The sequence below is a fragment of the Colletes latitarsis genome, chromosome 11 (genome assembly GCF_051014445.1).
Source record: "Colletes latitarsis isolate SP2378_abdomen chromosome 11, iyColLati1, whole genome shotgun sequence".
Taxonomy (NCBI): Eukaryota; Metazoa; Arthropoda; class Insecta; order Hymenoptera; family Colletidae; genus Colletes; species Colletes latitarsis.
In genome coordinates, this window is record NC_135144.1 from 16,382,379 (window position 1) to 16,396,405 (window position 14,027).

General features: G+C 41.3%; 1 protein-coding gene across 21 annotated transcripts in view; it reads left to right on the top strand.

Moving 5' to 3' along the window:
• Window positions 1-14,027, top strand: part of LOC143347603 (uncharacterized) — a 207,180-nt gene that overhangs the window by 88,076 nt on the left and 105,077 nt on the right. For 20 of the 21 annotated variants that reach the window (XM_076776915.1, XM_076776913.1, XM_076776932.1 and 17 more), the window contains exon 4: window positions 10,350-10,397. The exons of the other annotated variant lie outside the window; for it this stretch is intronic. In XM_076776915.1, coding sequence (XP_076633030.1) covers window positions 10,350-10,397 — 48 coding nt within the window. The remainder of the gene's footprint in view (window positions 1-10,349; window positions 10,398-14,027) is intronic. 21 annotated transcript variants of the gene reach the window in all.

Genomic DNA, 14,027 nt, shown 5'->3' on the forward strand with positions numbered 1-14,027 from the left:
ATTCACGGGATTAACTACCCATTAGTAAAGATAAAGATACAAGTATAGAAGATAACATAACAAATGTAGCCTTAAAATACAAAATTTTACATATTCGAATCCGATGACAGTGGTCCACGCGTGCTTATCCATCGATTCAGGAAACGAACTTTCACGAGGCAGTGATCTTATTGCAACCACATTTTTCTTCCAATTCCAAGTGGAACCTTTTTCTCAGTACAAAAATATTTTTTTCCCTCCGTGACATATATTGGTATATCCGAGTATCGATCTACCATTCCGCACCACGCGTACGAAGTAGACCTACGGTACATCTGACATTTTTTATTCAGAATGGCTTGCTGGACACGTGGACGAAGTTTTCTGAATACCTTATTGGACACGAAAATACGCGTGTTACTTTTGCGAGAACGTCGAGTTGAAAATATCGGGTTTCATAAACGCATTGTTCGAAGTTTAGATTCGAATTGACCGAATAAAATACGCGGCAAACGTAACCCGATGTAGGACCACAACTTGGCCCAATTACTAGGATAATTATGTGTATTCGTGCACGCCTACGCGCGGAATGCGCGCGCGGGAGAAATTAATAACATATCCAGTTCGATCGGAATCGGATATTAGCAAGGCTGTTTCGAAATCTCGCGCAACGCCAAACCACCGAATAATATCTCGGATAATTCCAGCCTGACCAGTTAATTACTGTCCCCGTTCGTGTTACGCGTAAGAACGTTTCCAAAGGGTCCGCTATTAGCCTGCAATTAATATTATCGCTGGCAAACAGGGGTTCGCGGTAATTACCGGACTGATGAAACGGTACGGCGTACTATATGACATCGTGTTTCTGTTTCTTGGAATGGTCCGTCGCGAATCGTGTTCGCGATAAAGTCGGTCAGTTTCCGTCGATGGCTCGCGCGACGAAGTTGAGTTTGCTCTCCTCCCGTTTCACCCTTTAGCCTCTTGGTCGATTCGAACGCAGAAAGTCGCTGACTCGAGCAAAGACGTCGGTTGTTCTCTGCTATTGTCGCGAACTCGAGCTTAATCGCCACTTAAGGATCACGTGATCGCGCTTCGTTGCGGAATTTCTTCCCGTTCGTCCTCTTCTCCAGACGTTAACGAACTGCCCTTGTAATTGCGCGAATCTTGTAAATTGGTCGTCCCAAAAGCATTATGATTTTTCACGTCGGAAGGATGGCGTTTCGACGACTTTGACGATTTAGGCTCCTATGAGCCCTCATTCAAATAATATAAGAAATGTTTGTCCATTATTTATTATATAAGAAAAATGTAAACTACAGCATGGAAATATTTTGTAACGTTCAGAGAAAAAGTGTCGGATCTATTATCTTGAAGGGATTTCTTCATTCGTTGGTAAATTTTAAACAGTTAGTAAAACTGTAATATTTCTATTTTTATTTCTAATTTCTGCTGTCAGGATTTTCGAATCCGCAAAATCACGAAATCTTTTGTTAGCCTATGCCTTTGAGCTCTTCCGAATCCGCCCCACTGTGTATGATGTATTGCACGACGCCGCCATATTGGATATCAATACGGTGATCTGACACGACTATCATTAAAGCTCAGCGTACGATTCATAGTACAATTACCGGTTAGATCGATGACAACTTCTTTATGACCCCTATTACGCGTTCGTGGTCTCGAGATGGATTTAGAGTGTATCTGCAGGGACATCCAATTAGTGTGGTCTCGAGAAGTAATCGCAATTAACGTTCTAATAACTAGAGTTTCTATCTACCTCAAAAGACTTGACGGGTCATTTCAACCCACGATTATTTCTTTTTCTTAATTCATCTTATTCGTTACTGTTATTTTTACAATTTTTCATATATTAAACTGAGCGTAACTTTGAGCATAAAATACTTACCTGAATGAGCAAAAACTTATAATAGAGTAAAAGACACATATTAAAATAAAATGTACCTTTGTAAATACGAAAAAGAAATTCTTCTAGAAACGCTATGTACTTTATTTATTTTTGTTTCTTAAAATTTAATTTTAATTCTTCTCGTTTTGGCAAGTTCATATAAGTACTTCCACTGTAGAAATTAAAATACTTCCGTGAATATTTCTCATAGTGCCAAGTCGTTTAATCTTTCTTCGCTAATAGTATTTTTTCAAGTACGTTTTAAATCGCCTCTGAGTAGAAAATGATCGTTTCCGCACTGCAGCCGTTACTAGTAAAGTAATTGCTATCTGTCAAAGAGTGTGTACGGTAGGAAATGTAATTCTATCGCCTGATAAAAATGCCTCTTGACAATTTTCCGGTACAGTGCCAACGTTTTCAATGCATTTGTGGTACAATTTAATTTCTAAAATGCCTCGTGCAGTGCTACAATTAATTAAACGTTCAGAATTATGTATTTTGCGATATTTTCATTATTAAATGTATCTCTTTGTTATAACGACAAAAGGCACACATACTTTCCAAAATAGGTTGACACTGTTTGGTAAAGAATTTCAAAGTGCATCGACTGATGCAACAAAAACATACGATGTACCATTTTAAAAAACGTTAATAACCTTCGTATGTTTTCTACACGTCCACGTCCAGACTTCCACTGTATAAAATATGAACATGCCAAACCCTGAGATATGTTCATTTTAAGAATCGTTAAAATGTGCTCCCCTCGAAACCATTCAACTTCACCTGAAACACTTTTCGCTACGCGTAATAATAACAACGCAAATCTAGATGACGATATGTACCACCCAGTACAGTAATTATTCCTAAAATCAGACGTAATTCGTAAATTGAACATTTCTACCTCTGTCAACTTGACGATGCACTCAACGCCTCTACGATAAGAAAAGTGAACCAACCCTGAAATGACGTTCATTTTAAGAATCATTACTGTATACCAAAGGGCACTCCAACGTTAAACAAATAAATAAATTATTCTCGAACTCGGGAAGCCTCCAGAGGGGGCAGCGTCCAGGGGCCCTTCGGTGGCCGCTGATTTAGAGTACTCTCGAGCGCAACGGTTAAAAGGTTAAAGGTCGAGCGGCCGTTATGGTGGTCGATGGTAGCCACGGACGCGCGCTTAACCCAGTTTCAAGACGAATTTCGGTCTACCGTCTATGGAAATGCCGCGTGGATGCGTAGTCGCGCGAATTCCAGGAACCGAATTACATCGAATTTGAGGTGGCGAGGGGTTGCAAACGTCATCGCCACCCTCCGCCCCTCCCCTCAAAGCCCGAACTCCGGATTGGTCTCCGTCGGTTGTAGGCTGCCAGTCCCGCGAAATGCCAACTCGCGTAATTGCGAAATTGCCATCGTTGCGTTCGCCGATCGATTTCCGTGAGAGACCGAGCGATTCTCGTTGTTCCTACGCCGGGGAGTGGACTGCTAGTTAATTTCACGTTGCCCGCGACGGGATCGTATTACGTGGCCGTAACAACGTTTCTATCCTCGATCCGAGGTTGTCCGATATTTCTGAATTTCGTTTACCCAGATGCGATTAACTCGGATTTTACTTTGCGCCGCGGCCCCCCGTTCGGTTTATTTGCACGACCGTCCAACCCCCTCACCCTCTCGCTGCCTCTTCCCATTTCGGTTTAATTATTTTCCTACGTCGAAAACGAAACCGAGCGACAGCCCTCGACCCCGTTGCCTCGCGGCTTGACTCCAACGCGACCATTGCTCGCTGACTAGCGGGAATTGTGTTTCTCGATATCGAAACAAATCTGGCGGGTTTGCCTTTGGCCTCTTTCGCGGTTAACGGAAACGACAAGGGCCAAAGATACACGCCTTTACACCGACGATCCCCCCCGCGGTTCCGTGTCCCTTTGCTTTCGCAAATTGTTCCTCGGGGTTTCAGATCGTGGCTGAACGTAAACGAGGCCCCCGTAGAGACAATTTAGTTTGCGCATCAGCGAATTTAAGGAGTCCTCGTCGTAATTACTGGCGACGTATGGCTCTTTACGGCTCCATCGGCCCGTTTCGAGAGCCTCTTCGATCGAATCGCTTTCGAAGTCGTAATTTCTACCAATTAGACGGTTTAACGTCGAGCACGTTGCTCGGTACCGATCGAACTTGCTCGAAGGCACGTCGTTCGTTTGTTCATCGTATCTTCTAAATCTTTGAAGCTTGAAAATTGTATCTCGCAACATTTTTTTACGATATTCGAAGATTCAACAAAGTAGTAACTTAAAAATGTTAAGCTACTTTCTCGATCTCTAACGCTGACAAAATTTCGAGGAAAATATGTTTGTTTCTGGTTGGTACTAGATTTGTTTTTTTCTGAAAAGAATTGCCCGACAAATTGTTGTTTGCTTGTTTAGAACGCGAGCACAGAAATGATTACGGTCCAGTTAATACCATTTGTCAAATGTCATATTACACACGAAGCACCGTAATTGTTTGAACTTTTACATTCTATTCTTCAAGAAGGAATTAAAAAAGATTTAAAAGTGGTCAGGATGTGGTAACCCCGAACATTTTAAAACAGGAGGAAATTCTTAATTAATTTAACAGTTCTTTTGTACCTTGTTTATACAGAAAAATTCAAAAGATCTTTCTTGCTTTCTCAACCAGACTAATATAAACTAGACGTTTCAAGCTATTATTTGAGAGAAAGAAGTTGATAAACGTCCAATTTATTCACTAATTTTTGCACGGAAAGTCGTAATTACCATAGGATACCTTCGACTTTCATTCGCATTGAAAATATTGAAAAAGTGTCCGATTCGTTGCTCGGAAACGACAGTTCTGAATTACTATAACGCTCTATCCCCTCTCCTCCCGAAGTGGCCGGCGGCAGGCGAAAGGTTTCACCCGAAATGAGCGGACGGTTCAGTAGTAAGGCGCACTCAGACTATCGACTACCGTTCGAGAGTTCGGTCGAGGACCACCCTTTTACCGAAAAGGCATGCGCGCATAGTTGGTTTATCTCTCCTCGCCGACAGAACGATGCTTTTTACCAGGGAAGGGACGCTCGAAACCTCAAAATCCCTCGAAACTCGAAACTTTGCGCTGCTTTTGTGATTCGAAACTCCCGGTAAACAATAGTGAAATAAACGCTAACGTCAACCCTTCGTTGTTTCATAAAACCGTTTTCTTGTTTACAACTCGTGCATTCAATAATTTAGCATTCTAATGTTACCCGGTTCGTACATTAAGATTTAGACATTTTTGTCGCGATTAAATTTAAATTACATTTATTTTAAAATGTAGATTCTCCGTCAAGATAAACACTCCGAGTTTCGAGAGTTTCGCGAGCATGGAAATCAGGTTTCGTTCAACCTCTGCCGACTCTCGCGCGACGACCAGTCGATGATCGAGCGTGCCGTCGATCGCATCGCGTTGTTTCTATTCCCGAGCGCGGAAACACTTTGATTTTCGTGGCGCGTCTGGCAGGCCGAATTCGCTGGGAAAGTAAACGTCGTTTTCTATCAGTTTGACCGGGTTTCGAAGGTGACGGAGGAAACGGAGGTGCGGTGGTGGCTTCGATCGGCCGTCGAAATCCCTGGTCGCGTCGATGGTCGATCGTTCCGGCCGGTGTGGCGGGCAACGAGCATCCTGACGATCGTCGATAGAGAACAAAGTGGCGAAGACTCGTTTTCGGAAGGTTTGCGTGAATATCGCGAACGGGACAAAATGTGCAGCAAGTGCAGTGAGTGTTGCCAAGGATCTAGACACAGTGTGGACGCTAGCCCCACGTCAGGATCAGATTCCGAGGCCTCAGGTAACCGTAGCGGCTTTTTAACGATCTCTCGCGGCTTAACCGACCATCGTTGCCCGGCTTCTTCGTACGCGCGGCTCCGTTGCTCCCCTTTCGTTCGCTATAAAATAAAAAAGAACTTGTTCCTCGCGAATCGAGCCTTTGTTTTTCAAGCTGGTGCAAGTTTTTCGTACATTCGGGCGTTTAAGTTATAATATCGGGCTATAAAACGGACATTGTCGTCCGATCATCCAAGTGCAACATCATTGGGCGCGGTCAGTACTATGATGGATGACCGCTTATATTATTTATATCTCTATATCGGTCTTGTAATTGGGCATTCATGTTAATATGAAAAAGAAAAGAAAACTACTTTGTAAATAGAAGTAATACAGATGTATAGGGTTATCCAAATTGAGTGTCACATCTTTAAATTTAAATAAATGACAAACTATTTGAGATATTTCTGGTTTCTTTAATATAAAGTTCACTTCGTAATATTAACGCGTTCATTGTCCAGTTTCTCAGCGGAGTATCCAATAGCATAGTGATGTGACCCATATACGAGTTCATGGACAGTGAACGTGTTATAATCGTGGGACACAATGTCATTCAAATGATCGCCTCTACCCAATTTTCTATTACACTATTACATAATTGGGGTTCTATTACATTAATAGTGGCTATAATATTGTCTTTTAACTCCAAGTTGTTACGTACCACGTGTTACATTACGTACTGTTCTCTCAGAAAGTCGATTACTTTCGCGAAGTGCGCCAAAACAAGCTCGAACAGAACTTGAATGTTTCTAATAATTTTCAACAGTTTGTACACGTTGTTGCACAGCATAGCGTTCCATAACAATTTGTTTGTTTAGTGATGGCACGTGTGAAATATAACAAATACAACAATCAAACTGTTTAGCAGTGTCGTCTGTTGAAATTTGGATAACCCTATAATAAACCACAAGTATTCGCAAGAAATAAGTTTCTTTTCATTTTTAGCGAATCACCATTGTAGCGTACGATTACGAGTGGGGAACGAACGATACTTTCATAAGAATTTGTACGCGAATTGTTTCCTCTTCCGGGTAAAGGAACACCTCGTCATCTTCGTATTGCCTGAGAAAAGATTTCTAGACGATCGAGAACAGTCTTCGTTTCGAAAAGCTCGCGAAACGTCATTTATCGACTCACAGTCTCGAAATTGGCGTATTACAGGATTACGGGTGCGCGACAAAGAACATACCGGAGGCTCGTTTTGGTTTTTCGGGTTCTCGTCGACCGGTTACCGTTCCAGCTCGTTTGGAACTTCTCTGGCTTTCGTCGAAGGGAAAAACCCCCGGCTCCGTGAGACGTCTCGAAACGCGAGGATTTGAAAGCGTATCTCGCGCGCCCACTTGATCTCCGTTTAACTCTTTTCATTCGGACGTTCTTCTTCCGGTGTAATCTGTGCCCGGGATCCCCGCGGAGAAGAAACGCGCGTCTCGTTCTTTTCCCGCGGGATTAACTAACGCGATACTTTTTCTCTCTTTCTTTCTCGTTACTCCCGTAACTCCAACAGTCTAGAAATGAACTTTTAATCTCTTGGTTCGAGCTCACCGGCTGCACCGTCTATTTAAGTTAGCCCCTCTGCGAGCCTCGGTTATCTCTATGCGACTTGAAAACACGGTGTATCTATAGCCCTCCTATTATTCTTTCGTAAGAATAGTCCGGGGCTGAAAGTCCACAGGACGAACCGCGGTATTCGTCGAGGAAGTTAACACTTTGACGGTCCGCGTCGTGCATTTGGCGCTTAGCCAGTCACCGTGCAGCTATTATTCTACATCGATACGCCTTTCTTCGAGAAAGGTATACGTTGACCCCTAAAATACAACGCACAAGGCTGAAAAACGTTCAAAAAAATTTTTTTAATTATTCGAACATTTTTGTGATCCTCCATTAGTTCATTGTTTTTTAAATGCTTCGAAGAAAAGTGATTTCCATTTACCAATGTGTTAAAAGTCAACGTTAAGTATTAATTATCATTTGATAATACTTCAAACTATTTTTACTAATTCGAACGATGTATAAGTATAAAGATGATATTTTCGTTTATCTTTACACTTTGAAACATTTTTCCCAAATGTAAATTATAAAATTCACATCTAATTCTCTCGTAATTGGCTCGATATCTACGGCTAAAATTCTAGATACGTTCATCTAGAGCCACGTGTGATGCTCGTACTATTAATCGAACTCGTACACCATCGTTTTGTCGAACGTTGAAAGGGTTAAACGTAGTAGTAATCGGTCGCGCAAGAGCAAACGCGTGAACCGTTTACCGTCGACCGATAAGCGGAACCGGGTTGGTAAAACAGCGACGCGCGACTTCCTCTTCCGGCACCGCCTCGATCCTGCCCGTGACGAGGCTGTTCGTGGCGCGTGTATGTACGCCAGGAACGAAAGAGGCTCGTTGAGGCGTCACGAAAACATCAACGTCGCTGTAAACAAGGTTAGGCAGAGAAGAGACCAGGCTGCCAGGGTTTGGTTGAAAGGAGAGGAGTAAAAAAAATGCTCGAAGCGCTGCGGCACACGCCACGCCTGGCCTCGAGCGTAATTTTCCCGCTTTCCCTTCGCCGATCGCTGTTTGTAAATACACGGACCTTTTGACTTTTAGATGCCGGACTTTGAAGGCAGTTTATCCGGGAGAGTATTTTCGCGCGCGATGTTTGTCATGGAAATGAACCAGGGCGTAAGGCGAGGAGCCCGATGGCCGACCGGACGGTTTTTATTAAATCGTTAGTTGGCGTCGACTCGTCGACGTGTAACATTCGATATCGCGATGGTACAGGTGGAAACGTTGACGAGTTCGAAGGTCTCGAAAGTGGGTCGACAGGGCGTAAATTTAAATTCATACCTCCCGCGTGGCTGAGAATGCGGAAGTACCCGGCCGCGACGCGACACGGTGGATATCCTTATAAATTTACGCGGCGCATAGTCCGCTCTGGCTCGTGCAAGACCAGGAGCGCCCCGTTTGCGCTCGTGAAATATGCAGGATACATGTACGTGCACGTATCGCTACCTACGCTTTGCCAAGGCTCTTTGTGTTCTCGCGGAATCGAGTGCACGTTCTCCCCGGAGTTTTCGGAGGCTTCGTTGCAGCGTCAGTTCGCAAACAACGACTAATTTGCCAAAGGAGCTGGAATTACGAACTTATCGTTACACTGTTGGATTCTCCTCACCGATTTCTATGATTCTCAAGTATGTTATAGAACTCGATATTCCGAACGAATTTTTATTATACGTATAAACTCCATTCCGTGTTACTTTCCGAGATGTTTGCAAAATTGTCCGGCTTCGTACATTGATGAAGTTTGCAAATATCTCGTAAAGTAAAGCCGAGCGGGGCTTATATGTCTAAGAAAAACTTGTTCATATTTGAAAATAATTATTCAAAATTTGTTATAAAAATCACACAAGTTCGATAAATTCCGGAGAATGAACGTAGCAGATTTCTATCGAGTAAATTTTCTCAAAAGCCAAGCTTCTGCGACTTCATAATAAATAAGTAACGACCCAAACGATGGAAACGTTAAGGTAATTATGTGCCACGAGCACAAGTATTCAATAGGTACAGACTGTAATCAAGACATTGATTGTCGATTACAATTAAAACGGTTAATCGTTAGTTGTCACACATTATCGACAAACGATTTAGCGGCCAATCGCCTTCGACTATTGAATGTCACGGACAAATTGATGATCGGGAAACTCATTAATGGTTTAAGTTTAACGTATTTATGGTTTGCACGACACATTAAAATTAAGTAAGTGTCATTTTTAGCATCTTAATGCCAATTCAATAAATAATCTTCATTTCTTATTCAATGTTTTCTCTCTTCGGGATTAAATAACTAGCGTTGAAACGATTGAAAAAAAGAGACCTTCTTTCGCCAGATTTCACGTAACGCTTCGGGTGCCCCATCTCCGGGTCGAAACTTGGAGACACTGGTTCCAGAAGTTTCCAAAACTCGGAAGAAGGAATTACATGTCTCGGAGAAGTTCGTTGACGCGCGCTTAGCAATTTAATTTCGAATTCGGTTCGCATCGCGACGCGGAATTTGCATTTGTGAGCGATCGTGAATGACCTAAATAAATAATTATAAAAAACTTAAGGGGCAAATGGGAGCAGCTGATTCTTGTGTGATCTTTTGCAACTTACATGCACAAAGATTTTCAGCCAGAATTATGGAGAAGTATCGTGGAGTATTTTAAGAAAAGTCTGATCAAAGTTCGGAAAAATGTATAACTTCGAATTGTAAATAGAATTTGAAGGAAACGTAAAGGATTCTTTTATCTTTACCTTATTTATACGATATGTGACAACTAAAATTTCTGTTAGTCAAAAAACTCCTCCTAAAACAATCGACGACTCATTCGTTTTACTAACACATATTCTCATCCTAATACTATCTAACAACGTGTCTATGAATTGCATTATTGCCTTACGTAAGCAAATCGATTCTTTTTATTTTTTGTACCTCTTTGACGCACCGTGGATCGGGGATAATCGGAGTCGGAGTCGGAGTCGTTCGTCTTTTCGTTCGTTTTCGCGCGCAGCAGCTTGTTTCTCGCCCGATGGCTTCGATGATGCTAATGGATGCGTATCTCCTTTTTCTTGTTGCAGAGGAAGAGTGGAATCCGGATGGCAAGGGTCGACAGTCCAACGACACCGGTGAGTTTTCACGTTTCGCGCGATTCCCCTTTGAGAACCGCTCCTCCTCTCGTTCGTCGATTCTTCTCGTTTCCGTTTTCATTTTCGAGATTTATTACGCGCACGGTGACCCTTTGCAGCTCCAATCTCTTCTTCCTCTCGCTGGTCGCTCAAGTAGACGCGTCACAAGCTTAACTTAACCCCTGGAATCGGCGTGGCGTCTGTTGGGTTTCCCCGGTTCGTGTTTCAGCACCGACATATTCTCCCTTTCGGCTGCTCTTCGACGCGTGAAAGCGATACGACAACCGCCCTCCCCCAACCTTGCTTCCTGCTGTCGCGTTAACTTCACCCTCGGCCACGCGTGTGGGATTCCAGCCACCCCCTCGACCTCTCTTTCCTCTTCGCATTTTTCCTCTGACGGTTCGCCTCGCGCCTCTAGGCCGATTTTTGGACGCCAATTCCTGTCCACTTGACAATTTTACGCTCGAGAATCGCCATTCAGAATAATACGGTTTCGATTTCTGGAGCCACTGTCCGAAAGTAACGTTCTCTAATGATAAATTGCAACGCTCTGCTCACGATTCCTCCAATAAATGCGAAAAGTACGTTTTCGATCCTCCCTTTAAATCGTAGAGTCTTACATTCCTTCCTTTTAACCCTTTCTCAAACTTAGTTTTCTCAAACTGAAAGAAAACTAGAAATTTTTTTTCTTTTTATACACGTGTTTAATTTGCTTGCAGAACTTTTATAAAAACTTAAATAGTATGAATTTATAGGAAATTTAACAGTCAAATTTAAAACATAATAACGGTTTAGGAAATGTTTACTTTTTTTACTGAGATCCTCATTTTCCATATTAGGCTCATCTCGTAATATGGAATACTATGCAGGGTGTTCGGCCACTCCTGGGAAAAATTTTAATGGGAGATTCTAGAGGCCAAAATAAAACGAAAATCAAGAATACCAATTTGTTCATTGGTGCTTCGTTAAAAAGTTATTAACGTTTAAAGTTTTAACCGTACTGAATTTTTTTCTCGAAAATGCGCAAGATTTCGGGGATATGTGTATTCACCAAAAATGATTGCAATTGACCCCCGGAACCGAAAATAATTTTTTTAGAATTAATTAAAAATTTTTTTTTTCGTCGAAAAATTTAGGCACTACCCCCCGTCGATATTTCTTAAAAATTCATTTTTTATTTTTAGTAATTTTATTTGACGCCCTACAGAAAAGTTGTCTAATACTTTTTTGTAGGTACCCATGAGCTCTACTTCAGAAAAAAGTTTCATTGAAATATATTCACAATTGTAGGAGTTATGGCTGTTTGAAAATTGGACCATTTTTATGGGGTTTTTCTCATTTTGCGAGGTGAAGGACCAACTTTTCGAATATTTTTGCGATTTGTACATATTCTCCATCAAAATACGCGTAGTTTGCTTTTTTAAACATTAAAATCGTCCAATCCGTTCAGAAGTTATGACGTTTTAAAGATTCGCATGAAATTTCGGGGAACGATTTCTGGCCTGAAATTAGATTTTCGGTAAGGATTTTTTTTCTCGAAACTGAGTAGGATTTCGGGGGTATGTCTGTTGACCAAAAATGCTTGCAATTGACCCCTGCAACTAAAAATAATTTTTCCAAGACGATTCGAAAGTTTTTTTTTTCACCCAAAACTTTCAGCACTTACTCGAATTTTTTTCTCGAAAGTGGGTAAGATTTCAGGGATATGTCTATTCACCAAAAATGCTTATAATTGACCCCTGCAACCAAAAATAATTTTTCCAGAACGATTTGAAATTTTTGAATTTAATTGTTAATAACTTTTTAACTGATCCTCAATCAAGAAATATTCTTGATTTTCGTCTTATTTTGGCCTCTAGAATCCCCCATTAAAATTTTTCCCAGGGGTGGCCGAACTCCCTGTATGTGTCTAATATGGAATTGCATAACATTTAGTAGAACTGGATCATTTTTGGAAGGCTTAACGTGTTCTACAAAATGTTTAAACCAATTAGTAGGAGCACCATTTTTCAATTAATTTTTCATGTTTTTACGAGGAAATATTATTATTGGAGGCACATAAATTCCACTAGCACTCATACAAACTACCGTGGTAACTAGACCTCCCCTTTCTGCTGATATAAGTGAACCAATCTGTTTTTTCCTTTCGTTGCTAGAATTTTTCGATAGTTAGACCTGTTTCATCACAATAGAATAATCTATTGTTAAGTATAGTATAGTCTATTTTATATAAATCAAAAAAAAAAATCTCATCGAATTACCAAATACAGAATAACTGATAAAAAAATATCGAAAACAGTTCACTATCGAAGAAACGAATTACACTGATTTGTTTCGAAAACACTTTGCTCTTCCTCTACCATTTTTGAAAGCAATGTTAGGGGATGAAACTTTGGAGGGTAGTTTGGCACGTGGAACTCGAGATTTCGTAGCTAAACAAGTACACCGTACCCAGTTTTCTTAGCTACTGTACGAATACGAAACGCTATACAGGGTGTCCCGTAGCCTGTATATCGTTATATAGAATATACAATATTCTAGAAAAAAAATTGTATAAATTTTTATGAAAATCGACTACGAGTCTTTCTACGAGTTGCTTGGACGCGATTCGAAATTTCCGAACGGCGCAACGCGACAGCGCGATCGCGTTTCCATTATGCGTGTGTAATTCGAGCGGCACTCCGATCCAATAATCGAATCGGACGCCCTTAATTCCGAAAAGCGGATTTCAAACGGAGGTACGCGATCGCACGATCGTGTCTACGCTCCCGTTGCTAGATCTCCGTCGGAAAATTTCATCGACGGAGCTCCAAGCTTCCGCCTTCTGTCCAAATTCGATGATTCGAACGGTGATTGACGATCACAGACGGTTGACCAAACCATCCGTGTAGCCATTTTGCATTGTACTTGCCTTAAAATGTTGCACGATCGACTATCGAATAATAGAACGACGCGTTAAAATGTTTCTTTTTATGAGTATAGCGTTATCAAGGGGGGAAACCATTGTGACGAATACAAAGGCAATTTTCAAGAATTTTTTGGGCTATGAAGCTTTTTCTGATAAATGTTTAATATTTTCGAAAGTACATTTCTTGAACTACTTGTCAAAATTTCGTATAAAAATATTAGTTATTATAGCCATAATAGGAACCAGCCTGAGAAGCCTCCAAAAATTTGTTAGAAACAAGCGGACGTGTAATTTTTCACTGCAAGTTGTAAAACAAGAAATCATGCGATTTTCTTAAACTATAAGACAGTTGAAAAGATATCAAGAAAAATATTTCGATTTTTTCAATCCGTCACAGTGGTTTTCATCCTTAAATCTAACCCTGATTAACGAAAATGGATTACCAAAATTGATATTATTCTCGATCAGAATTTAAAGTTAAAAAAATATGCTTGGGATATTCAACAACCGTGCACGTAATTGTCGTTCGAAGGAAGTGGAACGATTTAACGCGTGGGCGTCCATTAGAGCTCGACAAGCAATCATTTTACGAAGCAGTCGAAAGTCTCGACGAAACTGCGTGAAAAGTTTCGACCATTGAGACAGCAGGAGTATTTAAACGCGGTCGAATCGTCGAAGATACATTTCTCGAGAACGGGAGCGTATTATCGATGCATTTGTTC